Raw genomic sequence first — 24,030 nt, 5'->3', positions numbered from 1 at the left:
CACCTGGGAGTCGTTCTGATAAAATTCAAAATTTACTTAAGGCCAGTTGCCTAATCATTTGCCCCAAGCTAGCAGATTCTCTGGTTCCGGGAGAGTTAGGACATCAGGCGAGGTTTGAAGTCTTCAGCCCTGATCTCTAAATGAAACCGCAAATGTCTTTAAAGGATGTTTGTACAGACATAGTTAAAATTAAGCTCTGCCTCACCTACGGGTTTTTATCTTTTGTTTTTATCTCTTGTAGTTCTGGGGGTAGAACTTCAAGGGGTGCTCAGCCAGCTCTCGGCAGCCCCATCCTGGCTCTAGGCCATCTTCTCAAACTTGCATCTGGTTATCTTTCACTATCGCCACCCAGCCTCCACTCTGGGTTATCTGGCCAAAGGTGAAGTGTCTTCATTTACGCTGAGGGAATCAGCTAGGTGGTCAGAGGATTTGGCTCCACAAAAGCTTCTGTATCAGCCATGCTGCTGTTCACGTATCTAAGAAACCCCATGCTGTATTGAAGGACGAGGGTCAGAGCCACAGAAATACACAGAGGACACATGGTGGGCCTCACCGTGGGCTCCTGGGCTTTCTCTCAGGCCTTCTACTCTATCATGCGTTCAGTACATATGCCCATCTTGTAACAGTGACAATGACTCTTAGAAGAGAAGAGATGGCTCATTGTCTGTTTTTTTCCTCCCAAGGAGTAGTACTGCATAAGACCCCTATCAGCTTCCAAAGTATCCTAGAAGGAACCAAACATTTCCACAAAGACTTCCTAATTGGAGAAGGGGAGATATTTGAAGTATACAGAGTGGAGATTAGAAACCAAACATACGCCGTTAAATTATTTAAACAGGTATGGAAAGACTCACTATCATGAACATCCATTCCTCTTGGTTACTACTGTTTCATACTAAAAGGTGCCACTTTTTAAAAATCAACATTGATAGGAGAAATATTTGAAAATTGCATTTCACAAGTGAAAATGAGATACAAGGCCTTGGGATGGGGGGTGGGGCTAAGAAGTGACCCAGACATGACTGCCTGTCTTAAAGGGATGTGGTGGGTAAGATCAAAATCTCTCCCCTACTTAGATATACTGCATGAGAAAGACTTTTCTAAAAGCCATTCACAGCCCCAGGAACATTTATAGAGATCAGCTAGACCTGGTGGTGGTGGTACATGCCCTTAATCTCCACCCTAGGGAGACGGAGGGAGGCATATCTCTGTGAGTTCAAAGCCAGCCTGGTCTACAAATAAATGTCTAGGCAAGCTAAGACTATGCAGTGTGACCTTTTCAAACAAAACAAAACACCAAGAAGAGCAGAATGTGCATACCTACTTAGTACCAGTAGTGTCTGCTCTCGGCATAAACTCACAGTCCTGCTCCAGGCGAGACCTCACGGCCATGCTACAGGTGAGCATGATGACCTTTCATCAGAGCTCAGGGAGGTGAGGAGGAGGAAGAGGCTTCTAGTAGGACCCAGTTAGTCTTTCATCACGATGACAGATACCTGGGAGAATTAACCTGAAGCAGGAAGGGCTTGTTTTAGCTACAGTCGGAGGGGTTGAGTCCATGATCAGTTGGTGACACCATGCTCTGGGTTGTGGTGAGACAGAACATTGTAGCAGAACTCGGCGGAGTCCAGCTACTCAGCCCATGATGGCCAAGAAACAGGGAGGGCATGACCAGGGCATATTCGTCTAGAGTTCAGCCCAAGTGCTTTAACCTACTTTTAAAAACATATTTATATACATGTACATATATATATATGTGTGTGTGTATCTATTTGTATATCTATCTATGCATATATATAGAGAAAATGTAGTTATTTGTATGCTTATGTGTGTGTATGTGTGTATACATATGTGTGTACATGATATGTGTGTACATGTATGAGTGTGTAATGTGTGTGTATATCTGTGTGTACAATGTGTATGTGATATGCGTGTGTGTATGTGCATATGTGAAGTGTGTGATGTGTATATATGTTGAGTGTGTGTGTATGATGTAAGTGTGATGTGATGTGTGTGTGTGTGTGTGTGTGTGTGTGTGTCTGTGTGTCCTAGAGCTGGAGCAACAGGCAGTTATCTATCTCCCAATAGATAGGGACATTGGAAACTGAGATCGGGTTCTCCACAAGAGCACTATATGTGCTCCTATCTGCTGCCGTATCTCTGCAGCTCTCACTCTCCTCCCCAGTAACGTGCCCATAGTGTGACACATAGGGGATTAGTGCACACACAACGTATGGGCCCTCAGAATCTAAGTCTTTCTCAAATGGCCCATTTATGAACATTGGTGCATCGGGAACCAAGACTCCAACACACCACCTTTATAGGGGATACTTGGTACCTAAATTATCCTGAAGCAACAAGCACCAGTGGGAGAGCAGACGGTGAGAGGCAGTTGAGCCAGAAGCTAAGCAGGGTCGGGCCTGGTTAGTACTTGGATGGGAAACCGCCTGGGAATATGGGGTGCAGTAGGGTTAAAAAAAAAGAAGCAAGAAAACTAGACTCAAGAGTCTGATGCACGAAAGAAGTGTCCTTTATTTTCACATCATTAGTCAGCAACTGAGAACTGCTTATTAATCTCCTGTGGAGTGGACCTACTTCTGTTCTCAGGATTAAACGACTGAGACAGAAGTACTTTAACAGGGGCTTGTGCAAAAGGCCCCAGGAGCATGTGTAGCCTCTCTGCACCCAAAGGAGGGGGTGATCCAGAACCCAGAAGAGTACTTAGCACACAGCACCCTCTCAATAAGCATTCCCCAGGAGCAAATTCAAAAGTGGATGAAAGGAGCTGACTTTTCCTCCAGATTGAGGTGGGGAGTAGGATTTTGGTAAAGGAACAGTAAAGGAACGGAAGTCCACCTGCTGGGAAAACAGAGGCAGAACTCGACTTGTGGGTAGCAGTTCATTTGGTGGCATGGCAGGGTGGGAAGGAAACACAAACAAAAATATAGAAAAGATGAGCCTGTGCCTGATGAAGCAGGGGAGTGAACGTTTTTGGATCTCTGTTTAAAATAGAGCTTTGGTTAGAGGGTAGACGGTGGACTAGAGGCTAGCAGGAGGCTTGCTGAAAGGCTGGGAGAAGAAAGTCGAGATGGAGGTTTTTCTCTGGGGTGAACACTATCAAGAAAACAGAACTTAACCTGGTACTCCCAGCCATGCTCTGATGGACTGACTCACCCTGGAAACCCTCTGTCCATTTCAGGAGGAGGACGGGGCAGCATAGCAGCTGCTGGGCATGGTGCCAGGAATGAGGGTTTGTGAAGTGTCTTCAGGTGCCAGACATCGATATTAAAAACTTCTGAGAATATAATATAGTTATATTATATTATATAGTTATATCGTTCCCCCTTCCCTTTCCTCTCTTCAAACCCTCCCCTGTGCCCCCATTTTCAAATACATGATGCTTTTCTTTAATTGTTATATATGTATATATAAGTATATATATATACACATATATATGTATATATTACAAATATACATAAATATGTTATGGCATATACTATCTATAAAATATCACATGTCTATAAAACATAAACATGCATTATAAAATATATAAACCCTAAGTTCATAGTTACAACCCGTTTAGTCTGTATAATGTCTGACCATTTGGTACTGGATAGCCAACTGACGTACCTTTTCCTATTTCCCCAACTCTCAGCTCCTTTGGTTGCCTGTGGTTCTGTTAGGTTGAGGCCTCCTCGTTCCCTCTCATGCACATCTATCGTTCTCTTCTTCGTTCAGCTCGTGTCTAGCAGTCACGTTGGCGTGACTCTGTGGGTGTACCTTCTGACATTTCTAGGAGACGCAATCTCACAGAGAACTCCCTGATGCTCTGGCTCCTACAATATTTTCACCTCCTCTTCCGCCATGTCCCCTGAGCACTAATTGTTCCGTAGATGTATCTAGTGGGACTGGGCCCTGCATTTTGATGGCCTGTGTTCTTCTGTAATGGTCTCCAGCTGTTGGGAAAAGAAGTGTCCTTGGGGAGGGGTGAGGACAACACTTACCTGTGACTGTAAGGACGGATATTTAGAATGTAGTCAGGGATTATACTGCTTTGGGAAAGTGGTGGTTGTAGGTTCTCCCATAAGATCTACGACTCTACTTGTCCTGAGTACTTGGCTAGGTTTCTATTACCAGCCATGATTTCCCCTTCAACAGGTCTTAAGTTCAATTGGAGAGTTCTTGGTTACCCCCAAGGCATGGGTGTCACTACTACACCCTTGGGTTATCATGGGACTCTAGTCATTGTTGGGAACTGTTACTTGGGCTAAGGCAAAGTCACCGGGGAAGGAGAGAAGGAAACAATAGAATGGACCCAACCTAGTAACTGGTGGGCGGGGTTGGGAAAATACAGACAAGACGGAGTCTAAAGTGATTCCTGCTTATAGGTTATGTCACAGAGACCTTTATGTGATAAGTGAATCCTTCATGTCCTTAAGTTGACTTTTGTGTCAGTAATCTCATATAGACCCACTGAGATCAACTCTCTACTAAAGAAACTTGAACTGTAAAACATCCATTGTAAAACGAGACGTTAGAATATTGGTCCTTGACCAATTGGAGCCGGTTGGCTTTTTTTCTTTTTATTAGTTTTTTAACTGTCAATGGGTCACCGGCCCCACTGAGATACTGTTCAATGGGTGAACAGTAAAGCCGCCTCTCCCCAGGGTCTCTCCAGTCTTCTCTCTACAGGTGCTACCAAATGTGCACCCTTCTGGGAATTTTTACAGATGACTTTGGAGTGGCGAGCTCTCGCCTCCAGGTCTCCTTCTCTCCTTCTGTTGACTGCATCCTCCCCTCTAAGCCTGGCTTCAGTGACCAGACTCAGCTACAGAGTCTTTGTCTTACTTCATTGTACTGTTTTCTTTATCTGCTTTTCCCACCAGGGCAACTGATGTTCTCTTGAGAGCTTTTCTTTCTTCATACATCCCAGAGACTGCTTTGAGTGAATTAGTTGAGTGGTCTAGGGGAAAACCATATAGGTTCTTTTGAAGAATTGAGCTGTACCTGGTCCTACCCTATAGTATAGCTCCCTCTTAAGAGGGCAAGTGGAACTGCAGGGGTTTCTGCCTTTCTTTGCCTTTCTTTTCTCCTCCCCTCTCCTTCCCTCCCCTCCTCTCCCCTATCCTCCTCTCCCTTTTCCTTTCTTCCCTTCTTTTCTTTCCCTTTTCTCCACTCCATCCGCCCCCTTCTCCCCCAACTCACACAGGCAGACGAAAGTTGTGATCATGCAAATTTAGGAAAACCCCTTAATGAAGTAACTAAATACCTCTCTAAAGGAATGCAGTTGGAAACATTGGAACAATGCCTTTAATTCCATTTCCCAAAGATCCGGATGTGCAGAAGACCAGCCATTGGGCTTCACTCACCTGGACATCATCTGACAGCTGCTGGTTTGGGTTGGGCAGGTCTGGGTGGCACCCACAGGAAGCCCAGTCAGTGTTCCTCAGCAGCTGGCAACCCAGAGCGAGTCTTTCACTCATAAACCACGTTCAAGTGCAAGGTTTGCGGAGACACAGACAAGAGTCTCTTTCTTTACCAGATTTAAAGCAAAACAAAACACCTGCCAAACTGACAGAAAAAGGGTTAGAAACAAAACAGCCAGTGCCAGGGAGGGAGGGGTCTCTTCTTCCCGGAGAAAGACTTGCAAGATATAGGCAAAGAAGTAGTTCTGGGAAATGATCACTGAGCTAAGCTTTTTATTTTTAATTCAATTTGGACAGTGGTGCCCAAAATTCCCCTTGGGTTTGGATGATGATAGAGGACTGACATTCATTTTCTAACATGTCGCAAATGAGGACCTTATAGCTAGGGCCTCATAGCATCTTAATTTAACAGTTTCACAGTAAGAGCAAGAGATCCAAGATCCAGTGATACAGCATCGAATGCACCTAGGATGTGTCAGCTACTGCGAAATGCTCAGTACAACTTCATCGAGGTTGTTAATTTATTCAATCTGTGTGTGTCAAGATCTTGGCTAGATTTTTTATTATTATTATTATTATTATTATTATTATTATTATTAATTTTTAGACAGGGTCTTACTGTGTAGACACCCCCAGGCTGGCCTCAAACTCACAGAAACACACTTGCCTCCTGAAAGGAAGGTGAGATTAAAGGCCTGAGTCATTTGTCTAGATTTGGATCTTTATAATAAGTGATGTGTTTATAAAAAGATGAAGAGAGGGGGATATGCTCTATGGAGGTGTGGTGAGGTATGGGGAAGGGGGTGCCTCTGGAAGTCCATGCTGAGACATCCCTTCTCCTGAGGGACCAGCTACATGACAGGAGAGTGTAGGATAGAGTTTATTCAGAGCATGCAGAAGGGAGTTAAGGGGGTAGTAGGGGCAGAGAAAGGCAGAGGAGAGAGAGAGAGAGAGAGAGAGAGAGAGAGAGAGAGAGAGAGAGAGAGAGAGAGAGAGAGAGGAAGAAGGAGGGGGAGGAGGAGGAAGGGGAGGAGGAGGGGAGAGAAGTAGAGCCCAGCCATGAGTAAGGGGGAGAGAGGGGGGAGGGGAATGGGGGGAGGAAAGAGCAAGAGAGGAGCAAGAGAGCGAGGAGGGGCAAACAGCCCCTTTCATATCATCAGGCCTACCTGGCTGTTGCCATGTAACCGTGGGTCAGAGCATAAACAGAATGCTAACACTTAAGCAGTTACAACTTCCTTTGCATAGTAGGTACACACACATCTTTTCAAAATTGTTGCAAAAACAAATTTGGATGGACATATGCAAATGAGCCAACCCATGGATACTAAAACAGTGGGCGTTTGCGAAGAACATAGGCAGCCTAGCATTTTTTTGTTTTTGTTTTGTTTTGTTTTGTTTTTTCCCTGGGACATCACTGAGTAGTTTCTATCACTGTGGAATTTTCTGTGAATGCACAGTGTTTTTGAATTTCTGTAAGTGTGAAATTGGTGAGTTTGTCTACGGCATTCTCAACATGGCAGACTTCAGGAACACTCAACTCAGAAGTAATGGTTATAAGTCTTGTTTGGGAGTTTAAGACATTTTTGAAAATCTGATGACTGCTAAGGACTCCTGTGGGGTAGAATGGGGTTACTGAGAGCGGGGCTCAACTCTACACCAAAAAGGGAAACTTGTCCTAGAGAAAGATCCTCAGAAGTAGACAGTCATCTCTTAAATTGTTTCTTTTTTTCTTTCTTGTGTGACATTTAGGAGAAAACAATGCAGCTTAAGAAGCACTGGAAGAGGTTTTTGTCGGAACTGGAAGTTTTACTCCTGTGAGTGTATTTCATTCAGCTTCGGGTCTTACAGCACGGGATCCGGCTCGGCTAGCATTTAATTAGTGTGGCTTGGCTATTAGAACATCGGATACAGTTTTGGCATCTGCTTTGGTGTACTCCTTAAAATGCATTTTAAAATGTATTTTGAAACTGAATGGAATCATGGAACGGGGCCCTTCCAAGATTCACTTGGACGTATTGAAACAAGAAATTGCCACAGGAAGTTAGGTGAAATCCTGTGTGACTAACATGGTCGAATGGTAATTCTTAGTACCACAACCCTTCCTCTTCCTCAGACATGTCTCAGTTGAGACTCTGTTTCATCAGAGTGGTTCTCTTCAGAACGAGAGTTTTAGACAAAGATATCAAGGGCCTTTGATGTGCATAGATCTTCCTGGGAATCTATTCATGATGCTGGAGATCCTGGGAGACAAATTTAGATGGCTTCAGTCTTATATAAATTCGTAAGTTCAGCTGTGCAGCCTCCCTCATTGAAGGACTCTGCGAAGCTCATCACCCTTCACAAATAGGACATTACGGGTGGAGAGAGAAGTAGGGAGAGCAGACATTGTTGCATCCCATCCCTCTCATAGCCAGTACCAGAGACTAGAATATTAGACAGTCATATTAATAGCCAATTAAATGCTCAATCCAGAAATGGTAATAATAGATTTTTTTCTGCATTCAAGCTTTACTTGTTTAGGAAGGTAAGATTCAGAAACTTCAAAATCTGAAATGCACAAAAGGGTAAACTTCGTGCTTTCTCCCACTACCTAGCCGATTTTTTCTAAAGGCAAGCGTACTGCTAGCTTTTAACATATATTCTTGGAGGAGTGTTATGAGTGTGCAAGAGCACGTTGGGTTCTTGGGAGTGTGCTTGGCAGTTCCGGCAGGAGAGCGCAGCCATTCATGTACAGAAGCTATTCATATTGGCTGAAGACCCGTGCTCCCTCATTCAGGGACGCAGAGCTGTGCAGGGGAAGGGGACACCCACCTAGCCAGCCAGATCAGCTGAACTAACCCTGGCGATCAACAGAGTAACGGACGTCCCAGCCAGATCATCCTCACACCCATGTTTTGGTTTCTTATTTTTCTTCTTTCACACAACAGGTAGCATAGCGCACAGGTCGCCCTGATGCTCACTGCCAGTCTGGTCTGTGCGTCCCTGTACCTGCCTTCCGCTGAGAGGCTTAAATCAATAATAATCTTCCTGACTCGGGACTGTAGTAACAGCTATGCTATCTTTAAGAAAGAAATCGTTGTGAAGGCTGGTGTTGAAAGCATTTTGTTTTAGGACCTGTATGGTGTCAGATCTTTTATTTAAGTTTGTGATGTGTCAATCAAGTCAGTTTTTACATGTGGAGTAAGACAAATCCAGGTTCCTTCTTTCCCTGTCCCTTTCTGAAGTATCAGTCTTTGAAGAGATGTTTCTTTCCCAGTATGTATTTCTCTGCTCCTGGTCAGGGTTTTAGTTGAGGATGTACTTAGGGATTCGGTTGTTTTGGGACCATCTGTTCTGCGGCACTGACCAGCGGGGCTGCTTTCTGCCAATGCACACGGATTTGATTACCACAGCCTTGAGATGTTGCTTTGAGTCAGGGTCCTGCTTTCTCACATTACGGTTGACTGAGTCTTTCATGACTTCACCCCAGTTTGAAGATTTCTATTGTGGTGAAAATACATTGTTGCAATTTTAGTAGATTTAACAAAGAATCTGTGGCTGACTCTGGGCAGTTTGAACAATTTGGCGGTGGTAATTATTGCAATGCATGATGTCATATGCATCTTTTCAGTTGTGTCTCTAATTCTCTTACCCGTGTAGTTTTAAGCGTGTAGATCATTTATCTCTGTGGTTAAAGTTGTTCCTTGGTATTTTATTCTTTCTGATGCCTTGGTAACAGAGTAATTTTCACCATTCCTACTTCAAGTAGCTCATTGTGAATGTAGAGAAAGAACATTGATCTCATGTCGATTGTATTGGAAGAAATTAGTGAATTTGTCAGTTCTAACCTTCCTTCCTTCCTTCCTTCCTTCCTTCCTTCCTTCCTTTCTTTCTTTCTTTCTTTCTTTCTTTCTTTCTTTCTTTCTTTCTTTCTTTCTTTCTTTCTTTCTTTCTCTCTGGTGGAGTCTTTCAGGTTTTTCCGGTGTGAGAGTTTCCCTTTCTCCCTTTCATCTTGGATACCTTCCTTTTTCTTGTCTAGCTAGGATTTATACTGAGTATGGGCCGCACATCTTGTTCCCACTCCTTAAGGAAAATGTCCCTGTCATGATGAGTTGTGACATTAGCTACTAGTTCACTGTGCCAAGCATTCATTACATTGAGGTACTTAGTTTCCATAATTCATTGAGAGTTTTGTCTTGAAGGGCGTTGGATCTTTATCTGTTGAGATGATCACATGACTCTTTAACTTCACTTTGATAATGTGGTACATTGTTGGTCATTTTTTGTTGTGCGTGTTGTGCCATTTTTGAATCCTAATGATAATTGTACTTTATCAGGGCATATGACCTTATAAGAATAACATTTTACCTCTTTGAGATTTCATACACTGTCTTCTGGTAGTATTTACTTTCCTTTCCCCATTCCTTCCAGACTCACCCTCTGTCTACCTTTACCTCCCATCCCACCCAGTTTTGAATACCTTTCTTTAATCCATTAGAACTCTTAGTTTGGCTGGTTTGTTTGTTTTTCAGGACAGGGTTTCTCTATGTAGCACTGGCTATCCTAAAACTTGCTCTGTACACCAGAGAGATGTTCCTGGCTCTGACTCTGGATGGCTGGGATTAGAGGTGTGTGTCACCACTGCCAAGCTAGAACTGTTAGAACTGTGTGTGTGTGTGTGTGTGTGTGTGTGTGTGTGTGTGTGTGTGTGTGTCTTTCAGGATGCTTCTACAGTAGTAGATTTCCATATGACATTTTTGGACAAGCCTTCTGTATTAGGTCTCTTTCCAAATGGTCCCTCCATCCTGCCCTCCTATCCTTCATCCAAATGTAACCCTTCCTTCTCCATTATTCCATGTTAGCCCTTTATACCATTGGATTCTATCTGCTCTTTCTGGCCTCCACCCCTTAGCCTTTTACTAAATTTCCGACATCTTTGGATATCCCAAACGGAATACGAATATCTGAAGATTCAAAGCTAACATCCAGAAATGGGGGAGAACGTTGACATTTGTCTTTCTGTGTCTTGCTTACTTCACCCAGCATGGCTGGGTTGAATTCCATCCATTGTCCTAAAAAGTTCACAGCTTCATCTTTCTTAATATTTGAATAATATTCTGTTGCTAATGTACTGCATTTTTATTACCCATTTATTAGATGATGGACATCTAGGTCGATTCCATTTCCTAGGTATTGTGAGTAGAATTGCAGTGAACATGGATCTGAACGTACACATCTGATGACTCTGTTGAATTCCCTTTGGGTACGATGCGAGTGATAAGCTGTGTCACGTGGTAGCTCTAGTCTCGGTTTTTTGGAGAGACCTCAGACTGAGTTCCAATATAGCTGTCCTTGTTTATAGGCCTGCAAGCAAAGCCTGAGCACTCTCCTTCCCCCACATGCCCACCAGACCTTCTGACTAGAATGAGATGTAATTTTGTTGTTGTTGTTGTTGTTGTTGTTTTTAAAGATTTGTTTATTTCATGTACATAAGTACACTGTAGCTGTCTTTAGGTACGCCAGAAAAGGGCATCAGATTTCATTACAGATGGTCGTGAGCCACCATGTGGTTGCTGGGACTTGAACTCAGGACCTTTGGAGGAACAGTCAGTGCTCTTAACTGCTAGCCATTGCTCTAGCCTGTGACATATAATTTCAAAGTTGTTTTAACCTGCATTTCTCTGATGGCTGGGGGTGTTGAACAATCTTAAGGTACTTTCTAGCTATTTGTATTTCTTTTTTTGATAGATTTCTCTGCTTCATTCTGTAACATCTTTAAACTATGTTTGTTTTCTTAGAGTTTAGGGTTTTGATTTTTTTTTTTTAGTTCCTTATATTCTAGATATAAATTCAATGTCATATGTATAGCTGGCAAATATTTTCTCTCGTTCTGTAGGACCGTGCATAAATTTTTATAAGAACTAGAGCAAAAACTTGCCTAGGTTTTTTTCAAAATGTTTCAGTATTCTTCCTGTGATTGTATCAACTGTACATGTGTACATAAGAGAGAATATTTGTGCTTGCAGGAAGTTTGCTATAAAAGAAGCAAATAATGCACCTGTATAAGTAGAACATTTTTTAAGCTTCATTGATTTTAATGTTTTCAAACATGCCCCAAACATAGTACACATTCAGAATATTAAACTGAACTTGAAAGAACAACATAAACCCCCATTTGTCTCCATTTAAGGACCAGGCCTGATTTTGAAAAGAAAGCCATAAGATGCCAACTCCAGGAACAAACCATAAACAAGGCCATAAAACTCCTCCCAAAGAACAGCCTGGGGATAACCACAATAAAATGGGGAACTAGCTTTCCTCAGGATGGGCGGTCTGCTGTGGGCAGCCCTATCCCATCCTACAATTAAACGTTCATGACAGAAATGCAGACCACTGACCACCTGGGACCCCCTAGCACCCGCCAGTGAAACTTTAGATTACCCAATCCTTCCAGAATTTACACTGTTCCGTACAAGAACGCCTGTGTGCCTTTGTCTGGGGTCGCCATTTCAAAGAATGGTTGACCCCTGCATGCTGATTGTTTCTGCAGAATAAAGGCTCTTTGTCTTTGCATACTGAGTCTGAGGTCTTCCTTCAGCCATTTTCAGACCCTTACAAACTCACAGTGTTGACAGATTTCACTTTTTATGGTTACCAGCAGTGGTAGTGCTTTAGTTCCTGCCTTGACCTGACACCTGATAAGAAGGACTGGAGGGGCTGATGGTTTGTTTTGGCTCACAGTTTGAGAGGACAGTGCACCATTCAGCACATCATCACCAGAAGTTACTGTGGGAGAATGGCATGGTGCCTGGCCTCACTGAGTCCAATCAGGAAGCGCAGAGAGATGGGTCCTTGTGCTCAGCCTACCTGGTCCTTTTCATTCATTTTGGGACCTGAGTCCACTGGATGCTGCAGCCCTCGTGCTGTGCTTTACTAAAGCTAGACAATGAAGAGTAACCACCAAGGGACTCTGGCCAGCACACACGGCTCTGACCCGCCTTGCCCTGTTCCCTCTGCCTTGCTAAAAACCACTAGGTTAGATTCCTAAGGTTAGCCACCCAGATCTATTTCCTCATTTGCCCACTTCCTCCTCTTATGACTGACTATTAAGGTCCAGCTATCAAACGCTCCCTTGGGGCTGCCCTAATTACCCTGTCCAATCAAAATTAAATGCCTGATCCTAACATGAGGTTTTTCCTTTTACCCTTATGAACCGTCTCATTTGCCTATGGGCCAGTCTGTCTTCTTTCTATTCAGGAACAGTCCTTCCCACCGCAACCCCCAGACAAATACCCCTGCCCCCTCTCCCTGTTCCTTTCCCCTTCTCCCTCATCCTCTGTCTCTTATTCCCTGCCTTCTGTGCCTCTGGGACAAATAAATCTCCTTTGTGCTGAGAATCTCGCTCTTGGGTTTTCTTGAGCCAACACTAGCCCCTTCCACTATCATGCCTGGACTATACTGATCTTCATATAAACATGGTATCTAAGGAATAGAGTTTATTTGTTGGTTAATACATGATTAGGACAGGAGCCTAACATGCATCTAGTACACTAATGTAGAAATCTGAAATTTAAAATCAGTTTCCAGCTTTTGTAGATGAAGATACTATTGTGTGGGTTGTCGATGACAATCCAAGCTTGGTAAAGGCATGACTGTCCCTTGCCTGCCTGTAGCCAGGGCTTAACCCAGCACCTGATGTGGTAATGCCCCACTGATGGGTGGATGAAGACAGCCTTCCCTAGTCCCGTGTTTTCGTGATTTTCCTTGCATTGCAGACTTAATCAGATGGGTTTCTGTTGCATAACCATTATTTGCTTAACAAATAAAGATATGACATTTTTTATATCAGCGAAAATAAGTGAATATTGAATTGTGGTTTTTATATGAATTTTTTTGTATGACGTTCTTAGTATCCCAAGGCTTAAGAAATCGATACTTCCTTACATTTTATTGCCTTGTATTTTAATATATTATATTGATTTACATGCTGGCAGTTGATTAAAACCGGTGGAACTAGTACTTGCCTGAACTCCCAAGGAAATGACTTGTCTCTTGGTCAAACTTAGTTACTGTCTCTTGGCCAAACTTAGTTACACTAGAACTGTTCCCCACCCCTCCTGATCAAGCCTCTTGTCCGTCTTCTATTTAAGTGGAGAATCTGATGGTTTAAAACTTTCTGTTTCAAGGTTCAATCACCCCCACATACTAGAGCTGGCTGCATATTTCACAGAGATGGAGAAACTTTGTCTGGTTTATCCCTATATGAGCAATGGGACACTTTTCGACAGATTACAGTGCACAGTAAGTCGCGGGTACCAGTCCCTCAGGTCCTTTGGCCCACTAAAGCCCAGGATGAAGGAGGGCTGTTGACACTCGAGGGAGCTGAGGGGCAAGATCTGAGCATGCGCATGACTGGGGGGCGGGGATATTCAGGAATGGTTCCCGGGGAAGTGAAGGGCCTCCCAGGAGACTGATGTCTTACCCTTAGAAGGTTCCCTGAACACACGAGTTCCTGGGTTCTGTGTAATTTAACAATATGTGTAGTGAGTTTATATCAGCTATTCTCAGCTTCCTTGGCATGTGGTATTCAAGTGGGTACAGGGTTGGAGAATCAAACCCAGTGTCTTATGCATGCTCAGAAAGGATTTTACTGCTGAGCCGTACTCTCAGCCCATTGGCCACAGTCTGATTAAACTAAAGTTAAAAATTGTTGGGTATTTCCCTAGAGCAGTGGTTCTCAACCTTACTAATGCTTTGACCCTTTAATACAGTTCCTCATGTTGCAGTCTTCCCCCAACCATAAAATTATTTTCGTTGCCACTTCATAACTGTAATTTCGCTGTTATAAATTGTAATGTAAATATCTGATATATGTTATATTTGATACGTGAATCCTATGGAGTTTGGAGCCTGCAGGTTGAGAATCACTGTCCTTGAGCTGTAGAGGAAGACCCATTTGGAATTAAAAACAGATTGTAGCAAACTGAAACGTTGATTTGCCTCTTCTTCCACCACTCCATCTACAGCTGTGGCTGTTGTGTTTTATAAAAAGATAGAGAAGAGAAGCCAGGGATATGTTTAGTGGGGGTGTGTGGTATGGTGTCGGGGAAAGGGGCACCTCTGCAGGTCCATGCTGAGGCATCCCTTCCCCCTGAGGTACCAGCCACAGATGGTATAGTATGGAATAGAGTTTATTTAGGGCATGGGGAGGGGAGTTGAGGGAGTAGTAGAGACTGAAAAGGAGAGGGGGGAGGGGAGGACGAGGAGGACGAGGAGGAGGAGGAGAGGCTGGCCATGAGCAGGTAGATGGGGGAGAAAGAGGGGGGAAGGGTAAGGGGCAAGAACAAGATAAGAGAGCAAGAGAGAAAGGAGGGGGTAGCCCCTTTATAGTGAGTCAGGAACACCTGGCTGTTGCCAGGTAACTGTGGGGTGGTGCACACCTGGCTGTTGCTAGGTTACTGTGGGGCAGAGCCTAGACTAAATGCCAACAGTGGCTTTGGAACCATGTGCCCACATAGTGACTATATAGGTAATTTGCACTAAGAAAATACAACTAAGTCAACCTGTCTGTTTTTTAGAATGGCACAACCCCACTTTCCTGGCACGTTCGAATCAGTGTGTTGATAGGAATAGCCAAAGCCATCCAGTGCTTGCACAACACCCGGCCGTGTGCCGTCATCTGTGGCAACATTTCCAGGTAAATGATCTGAGAGCCTTAGGTTCCACCTAAACCCCTGTCAGCACCACAGGTGAGTGTTCTTCCCACCAGTCCTCTTCCTGGGTACTTAAGAGGGCAATAAAACCTCTCACCAAAGTACTACAATTCTGCGTTCACTAGATTTCTAGAAACCATATTTATATCTCCAAGGGGTGACAAATATTACCTCTATGAGCTACTAATGAATTTTGTGTATTGTATTAATCATACTGAATAGCCAGATGTGCATCTGAACCTATATTGGCCTCTCCACCCGAACTCTTAAGCTCATGTGTGTGTGTGTGTGTGTGTGTGTGTGTGTGTGTGTTTAAAGATTTATTTATTTACTTTATGTATGCGAGTACACTGTAGCTGCCTTCAGACACACCAGAAGAGGGCATCAGTTCTCATTTCAGATGGTTGTGAGCCACCATGTGGTTGCTGGGAATTGAACTCAGGACCTCTGGAAGAACAGTCAGTGCTCTTAACCAATGAGCCATCTCTCCAGCCCTCTTAAGTTTAACAAAAGGATACACAACTTATATGGGGATTCCCAGAGAACGACAGCAGTGAATTAAAGTTTTTGGTCCTTGACTCACTGGAGTCTTACTTGTTACAAAGAGGCTGCCTCCTTCTGCCCTCTGAGCCTCTCCTTGTCTGTCTGTCAGAAGCCAATATTGACCCAACATTGTTATATCTAAGACATAAGAAAACTAGAAGCAGTATTTTCTATCTTTTGTCCCTAATTAAACATGCATGTGTGCACACCTGGACACACAAACACTCTCTCTCTCTCTCTCTCTCTCTCTCTCTCTCTCTCTCTCTCTGAGTGGACCCCTGCAGCAAAATCCCCTGATGATCTTCTCCTTGTGTCCTTATGTTGAACTCAGAAGGCCTAGCCTCACCTTTACTGAACACCAGGGGTAGCTGTTTGCAGGCTGCTGCCTCTTCCAGAGCACTTCCTAGTATCATGAAGGCTTTTAGTACATTGTTAACAAGAGCTGAAGAGGAGTGGATGGCTCACTTTTTCTGGAGAAATGAACATTAAAGAAAAAAAGATTTCTCCTTAGTCCTGGGGCAGTTGGGAGAAGAGCACAGAGATGCCTATTCCTCCTGTAGTGTGGAGCTATGACAGTCGTGGACCCTCAGAGGATCTGCATACACAGGACTGTGATGGTCCCAGGGGTTAAGGGAATCACCGCTAAGGTCCATTCCACATGGTTGAGAAGCCATCCCTGCCCAACATCATCTCCCTTCCATCCAGATCACGATCACTAGTGAATACAGAAGGTCATGATCACCAATGAATACAGAAGGTCATGATCACTAATGAATACAGAAGGTCATGATCACTAATGAATACAGAAGGTCATGATCACTAATGAATACAGAAGGTCATGATCACTAATGAATACAGAAGGTCATGATCACCAATGAATACAGAAGGTCATGATCACCAATGAATACAGAAGGTCATGATCACCAATGAATACAGAAGGTCATGATCACCAATGAATACAGAAGGTCATGATCACCAATAAATACAGAAGGTCATGATCACCAATAAATACAGAAGGTCATGATCACTAATGAATACAGAAGGTCATGACCACTAATGAATACAGAAGGTCATGATCACTAATGAATACAGAAGGTCATGATCACTAATGAATACAGTAGCTATTTTACTTTACTTTATTTGCTTTACCGAGGGAGAGTGGTGTAGGATTCTTGCTCGTGCCTTCTTCCTCTGGCTTAAACTGAGCACTAGTTTATTTTAAATCTCACATGGTAAGACATTAATATTTGGTTCCGTTTGTGTGGTTCAGTTCATCAGTTACCTTTCTTGAAAGCAGCGTTTGCAGAACAGACAGGAGGGAATTTCGAGACAGGAGAGAGAAAAACAAATGCAGCCATAAACTGGAGCAAAGGAAGCATCAGGCTGGGGAAGGCAACAGATGCAGGCCCGCCCACTTCCTGAGGCTTCTTTGAGGTAACACTAGGTGAGGTGACTAGGATGTGCCTATCTGGCACTTCCTCTTCCGTCCTGTGAGACAGTTCGGACAATTTAATGAGACTCTGTGTCAGAATAAAGTAAAAAGAAGGCCAAAGAGATAACTCAGGCATGGAGTACTTTCCTGGCATGTGTGAGGCTGTGCGCGCAATTTCTAGTTCAGATAAAGATAAAAGGAACCAAATATACGTTTAAAGAAAAAGAGGGAGGAGAGGTTGTCAGGATACTAGTGGCTTGAACGGATGTCGTGGAAAAGCTTCTAAAGCTTTGGTGGCTTTTCAAAGACACACACACACACACACACACACACACACACACACACACACACACACACACACTAGGCCAGAGCATGTCAGTACGTGCGATGTGCCCCGTCCTGGAGCAGAGCTATAACCTGAGGGCAGCGTCTCCTTGTTCCCTGCTCAGTTCCTGCTGGGGACTCAGTCGTAGGTGTGAGGCGTTTCCAACTGACCACCCACACTAGGGAGCGAGGGCCTGCTTGGGAGCAGGGCAGCAATGATGGGAATGCAGAGCACAGGTACAGAGGAAGAGTCAGCCGAGGGAGTTCTGAAAGAGGAGATTCCGGTGTGTTTCTTTGAAACCATTCTCTTGTGTTCTTTTAGCTCCTAGTTCAGGGTTCCCTGCCCTTCAAGTCAGGAAGACCCGAGGAACCAGAACTTCCTTTTAAACTGCCAGGGGACCGCCCGGCTTTTCTAAGCCTCTCAGTCTTTGTTTCTTAAAAAGGCTAAATAATAGACCAATAACTTCATTTCTTAAGGTTAAATGTCTCCGTGCTGAGGAGAGCACACACTCGGCAAATGCTACCCAGTGAGTATTTTTGCTCATCTCTCACTCCTCCACACACTTCCTTGGACAGCTCGTATGTCAAGCTCCGCCTTTAAACGAGTCGCAGGTGTGTGTGCTGGTGGAACGCTTTGGGGGGCAAATTCTTTTTTGATCAAAATCTGTTGTGTGCAAAGTTTAATGGAGACCACGGTGGGTCAAACACAGAAAATATGTCACACTAACCTATACTCAGTGTGTGGCTTGGCTGAGTTAGAGTTGCAAGGCAAGTCCTAGTGGAAGTGTGGTTTTTTTGGTTGCTGTAGTTGTTTGTTTGTTTGGACACAGACTGATTGAATGTAGCAGGGAGAACATCCTGGTGGAGGTAGTAGATTTATTCAAGGGGGTCAAAGCAAAGAACTGCCACACACATAAAAGAAACAAAGGAAGGGAGGAAAGAAAAAAGAAGGTTGGCTTATTACCTAGAAAACAGATGGAGTTTGGAAATAAGATACATTGAGGTGACAGGGACAGAGAATGCAATGGTCAGGGGTTGGTGGGGCTTGAGAGGTTACTAGGTTGGAGAACTAGGTTTGATAAGTAAACTCAGGCTCATTTTGAGGACAGGTGGGAATAGATTCTGTAGTCTCAGTGTTTCCAAGGCAATAGCCCAGGTACTTACCTCCCTACGCTAAATTTAAAACTGTTTAATAGGGGCTGGGGATTTAGCTCAGTGGTAGAGCGCTTACCTAGGAAGCGCAAGGCCCTGGGTTCGATCCCCAGCTCCGAAAAAAAGAACCAAAAAAAAAAAAAAAAAACTGTTTAATAGCCCAGCTAGACAGAATCCCAGTGATAAACATGCAGAAGCTGATAACAAAGCGAATCAGAGAGCAGAGTATGGAGAGGGTAACCCTTGAGCTGGAAATACAGCGAATCGCTCATTTACTTTATAGTTGGGGGAAGGGCTCGTGATTGTTCCCTGTCTGGCTGTTATGGTTTGGATCTTACGTGATTCTGAGAGAACCTAGCATGGTGGCTCATCCTAGCACTTGCGAGCCTAAGCAGGAACATTGTGTGTTTGAGGCCAGTACGTATTGCCAGACTGTCTCGATGAGCCAGCTTCTGAATAATGACACAGAGACTTTATTTATTTATGGATCCTAGGCCTTATAGCTTAGGCGTGTTCCCAGCTAGCTCCTATAACTAATAACCCATTTATTCTAATCTATGTCTGCCAAGTGGCCCGTTACATCTCCCTCAGTCCCTGCAAATGTTCCTCCCTCTGTGTCTGGCCGGCGAATTGCGGTTGCCTGATTCTTTCCCAGAGTTCCTATCTCTACCCGGAAGTCCCGCCTTTCCGTTCCTGCTATATGATAGGCTATCTGCTCTTTATTGAACCAATCAGAAGGTGATGGAGAAGAACGGTTATAAAACACGGAGACAGGGGACTTTTTATAAAAATAAGGATACCAAAGTCCCTCAACTCTCTGCTGGTACAGAAATTAACATTTAAATAATACAAAGACAACCTTTATACAGCAAACAAGATTATCCCAACAGGTATGAGATGTCGAATGAGATCTTCCCCTCCCCCCAAAGAAATAGCTCTCAAGGGCTCCTACATTGAAGGTGTGACAGTCTCTACAGTGGTCCTATTAGTGGAGTTGGGACATTTAGGAAATGGACTCTGGTATAGGAAGTCGGGTCATTGGGAGCATCTCCTTGAAGGGATATTAGGACCCTGGACCTTGTTGCTGGTCTTTGCTTCTCAGCCAACACGGGGAGGATAGACCTCTTCTGCTTTCATACAATGATGTATGTTCCTGCCACAGGCCCAAAGTAATGGGACCAACCAACCATGGACTGAGACCGTGAGTCAGAATAAATCTTTTGCTCTTTTTAAATTTTCTCTTGGGTGTTTTGTGAACGGGAAACGTTGACTACCATGACGGATTTTCCAGGGTCTGGAGATTCTAATGCAGCCCGTCCATAGACTGCACTTGCCACCTCCACAGCCCGCAGAATAATGATCTGCAGGAGGCAAGAAGGAAGTTCAGTTCTACATGACCAAATAGCCGGTGTTGATTCAAGCTCCAGGAGTCTGACCTGGAGTAGTTTATTTTAGGCATCTCTAAGCAAGGCGCAATTTGATGAAAACGTTCCTCATGATAATTAACTCAATCTTGTGTGTGCAATAAAACATACATAAATCTCCTTGAGGCACAATGTAGGCTAACTAAAGATCGGACATGACTACATCGAAACACTTTGCAAAGTACATGTCATATGCATTAAGATGAGTTCTATAGACAGACTGAAAAGCAAGCTTACAATGGGGGTCTGGGGGGAGGGTCTGGTGTGGTCTCTGGCCACACAGATAGTGCAAAGGCCACCAGGTTATTAACCACATCAGCTCCCAGCCTTCTGGATGGATAACAGGTTATGTATTCCTTCCTTTGAAGGAACAACCCTGTGTGTTTAACATTCTAGGTTGCACTAGTTCTGATCTGTGAACATAAGGGTCTCCATGCCTCCTACATGCACACACACACACACACACACACACACACACAAACACATAAACACACATATGCATATACATGCACATGTATACTCACATATACACACATACATACATACAAACGCATACACATATACACACATACCTACACATACACGTACAAATACACACATATACATACACATACACACATAAAAATGCACACATATATACACACATGCATACATACACACAGACATACACACATACATACATACAAACACACATATATACACATACACATACATACAAATACACACACACACACACACACACACACACACACAAACACAAACACACGTCTAAAACAGAAGTCCCAGGGCTGTGGTTGTTTACTTAGGAATCATGCTTTCACGTGGTTTCCTCACTGTCCCTGCGTGCTCCAGCACAAACCAAGTCCCTTCAGAGCCTCAGCCCTTCCGTTGAGCTGCCAGCAAAAATATTCATTAGTGCCAACTTCAGCCACAGGCATCTCCCTCTTACTTAGTGATATGCACACCTTATCCAGGAGTTAGAATAAGAACACCAAACATCTGTCAGACGGTAACAGCATCTGTCTATAGAAGTCCAGGCCAAATGTGACTTGGCTGATGGAGGTTGCCTTTCATCCCTAAAGAGACCCCTTCCCTTCACTCAAAATTAGACCATTGCTCTTAGGAGGGCCCTGAGTCACTGACTCTCTTGTGTCTGCCATGCAGTTTGAAAAGTCTTAATTAGGAAAGACAGCTCCTAGCAAGGGAACCATATGTGTTCTTGACAATTGGCTCAAAGATCTATGTTGAACGGTATCATTTTCCATGAGAAACTCAACTGTGTCTTTGCCAGAGGAGTGAAAAATGGACAATCTTTTTTTACTTTTCTGTAGTGAACTGCAGACTAGTGGACCACAGGCTTTATCAGAGACCAGTCTACATTAATTAATACTGGTAGTGCAGAGCAACCTGACACAGAAGTGAGATTAGTTAGGAAAAGAAAAGCTAAACCCGAGTACTGTGTAGCACACAATTGTAAAATTATAGAACTGTATATTTATTTTTTTTAAATACAAAAATTGAAGCCCACCAATTGTCAACAAGGCTTCATTGCTGTGGTTGATTTTTGTGATGGCTATAATTCACTTCCATTTTGTCTTTAAGAACCACGCTTTAAGTTAAGACTGAGAAAGATAAATGTGTTATGCTTTCTCTCCTGGGTTAAATCTATATTTTAAAAAGACACTAACATGGAAGGAAGACTTTTAGGAAGTAAACATGGGTGATGGAGGGGCTGGTAACTCAGGCAGTTGAATTGGATCATGTACGTCCAGGAAAATTTTGTAATGAGATCTGATCTTTCGTACACGTAATGCATTCTAAATAAAAACAAATACCCTGACTTCAAAAAGTTGCAGAATTGTGTTATACTCTAAAAGTAAAAATCAGATTTATGCTGGGTGTGGCAGTGCATGCCTTTAGTCTTAGGAACTATGAGGCAGGAAAACCTATCTCTGGGAGTGCAAGCTCAGGGTGGCTTTACCTTGGGCCAGGCCAGCTAAGGTTCCACAGTGAGAACCAGTCTCCAGTATAAATCAATCAATCAATCAATCAATCAATAAATTAGTTAATTAAATTAGGACAAAACCCCCAACACTCTGTCATTCTTTCTCTCTCAAACCAACTGACACAAAGAAATTCCATTGCCTCTGATTGGCTCTATGATTAAAAGGCTCAATATCTTGCATCTTTATGACTTTTAAAGATAAAGACAGAACTGGGAAGTCTAGACAAGTCATAAAGGTCTGAGTAAATTATACATATATGTAAAAGATAATTGGATTATATATAATCAATACCATTATATATGATCATATATTATATGTGATTATATCATATGTATTATAATATATAATATGACACATATGTTATATATGTCCACCATCATTATATTATACACTATAATAGATATGATTATACCTATTTAGAGATTATATACTGATGATTTTAAATTTCTAAGGTCAAAGTTCAATGCTATCAAGCCTCCTCTTCTAAGATCTACAGCATTCTCCTATGTTACTTATCTGCCCTTGGTAAAAGTTAAAGTACGGATTTAAAAGAACAAATATATACACCTAACCAGAATTCATTTAAGAGCATTTGGTTTTTGCCCATGCTTTATATAAATATTACACAGAAATTAAAAGTGCCAGACTGGTGTAATTGACCTCCTGGCTGTTCAATAACTATTCTTGGAGGCCTGTAATACAGATAGAGGGATTAAAAGAGAAAATACTTTGCCCTTTGAGGTCAATGAAGTCCCAGCAGACTGTGGATCATCTTTCAAAAAATGTCCTGTCTTCCACTTCTGAGTCATTTGTCTTCTTGTTCATGTAGGTCATGGAGACAAAGGTCATTTTTTTCTCCTTGTAATCAACAGATTTTAATTTTCTGTTCATATAGCTGAGTGAAAGTTTTTTTTCAGTTAATTGTTGTAAATCAAAACAGCATCCAACATGGAAATAGGAGGTTAAATTTTTGTCCTGGCTCTGCTGTTTAAGCATTTTTCAAAGAATCAGTCCGAGAAGCAGTGTGCTAGAGCAGCCCTAACAAATCATTGCTGCTGATGGCGAATGGGATGCTTTATCTCAGGCTCTGTCTTGATTAGTAATGACTCCCCAAGTACTGAGGGGAGAAAGAGAATCTTGTCTGAGTGCTTTTGGAACTCGATTAATGATGTCTGTAGGTAATATGGGAGGACGCTGAGCAACATTCGGGTCATGTATTTACCATTCCCACGCTCAGTAATCTAAAACCACTTGAGGGTTCCAAACCCCCTAGAGGAAATGATTATACAAATAGCTGTTTGGTACCTGCTATAGGCTTACCACTATGCTTGTGCAGACAACACCAGGTGGGCTCCACTAAGTACCGAATCACATATTGTAGGTGTCCAATAGTAACTTACACGCAGGAGGCGTGGGCTGGAAAGATATCTCAGCAGTTAAGAGCACTGGCTGCTCTTCTGGAGGCCTTGAGTTCAATTCCCAGCAACCACACATGGTAGCTGATGTCCATCTGTAATGGGATCACACACCCTCTTTTGGTGTGTCTGAAGTGTACTCATATACTCAAAAACAGCAGGAGGCATGCTGGGCTTCAGAGAGGTTCAGCAGAGAGCTTCACGGCAGCAGTGATTCCTGTGGCACATAGAGAATTTGGGGAGGAGGAGGAAGAAGAAGAGGAAGAGGAGGAAGAGGAAGAAGAGGAGGAAGAGGAGGAGGAGGCCTTCTGAGTGGAGCCACACAGAGGTCACCAGAGACAGTCATATGCAGCTTGTCCTATGGCATTGGTAAATACTTATCCGTGAAGGATGATGGCTAGATTGCAGGTGGATTGTGGAGTTCAGTTTCAGATGTCATACAAACTCCTACAGAAACACTTGTTAGTCCTTCATTAACCCTGAGTGTCGGTGTGATCATTATCATTTGTAGTTGAAATGAATTTCTAGGAGAAGAGCTAAGGCTTAGAAAAGCTGGCCACTTGCCGGTCACATGACTCACCTGTCACATGACTTGCCTGTCACATGACCACAGGTG

At 43.2% G+C, this 24,030-nt stretch overlaps 1 protein-coding gene across 10 annotated transcripts in view; it reads left to right on the top strand.

The window, feature by feature from the left end:
- The window catches only part of Irak3 (interleukin-1 receptor-associated kinase 3), a 61,645-nt gene that overhangs the window by 23,964 nt on the left and 13,651 nt on the right, over positions 1 to 24,030 (top strand). For 6 of the 10 annotated variants that reach the window (XR_005486627.2, XM_039079133.2, XM_017594854.3 and 3 more), the window contains 4 exons: positions 684 to 838; positions 7,176 to 7,240; positions 13,592 to 13,706; positions 14,984 to 15,102. Coding sequence is in view for 9 of the 10 variants with exons in the window: in XM_039079133.2 (XP_038935061.1) it covers positions 684 to 838; positions 7,176 to 7,240; positions 13,592 to 13,706; positions 14,984 to 15,102 (454 nt within the window). In the remaining variant the exon portion in view is untranslated. Of the gene's footprint in view, positions 1 to 683; positions 839 to 7,175; positions 7,241 to 13,591; positions 13,707 to 14,983; positions 15,103 to 24,030 lie in introns of those variants that run through there. The other 4 variants (XM_039079134.2, XM_063263500.1, XM_039079135.2 and 1 more) reach the window with 4 other exon arrangements.

This window comes from Rattus norvegicus, chromosome 7 (genome assembly GCF_036323735.1).
Source record: "Rattus norvegicus strain BN/NHsdMcwi chromosome 7, GRCr8, whole genome shotgun sequence".
NCBI classification, from domain to species: Eukaryota; Metazoa; Chordata; class Mammalia; order Rodentia; family Muridae; genus Rattus; species Rattus norvegicus.
Note: the sequence above shows the minus strand (reverse complement) of the source record. Positions and strands in the feature narration are given on the sequence as shown.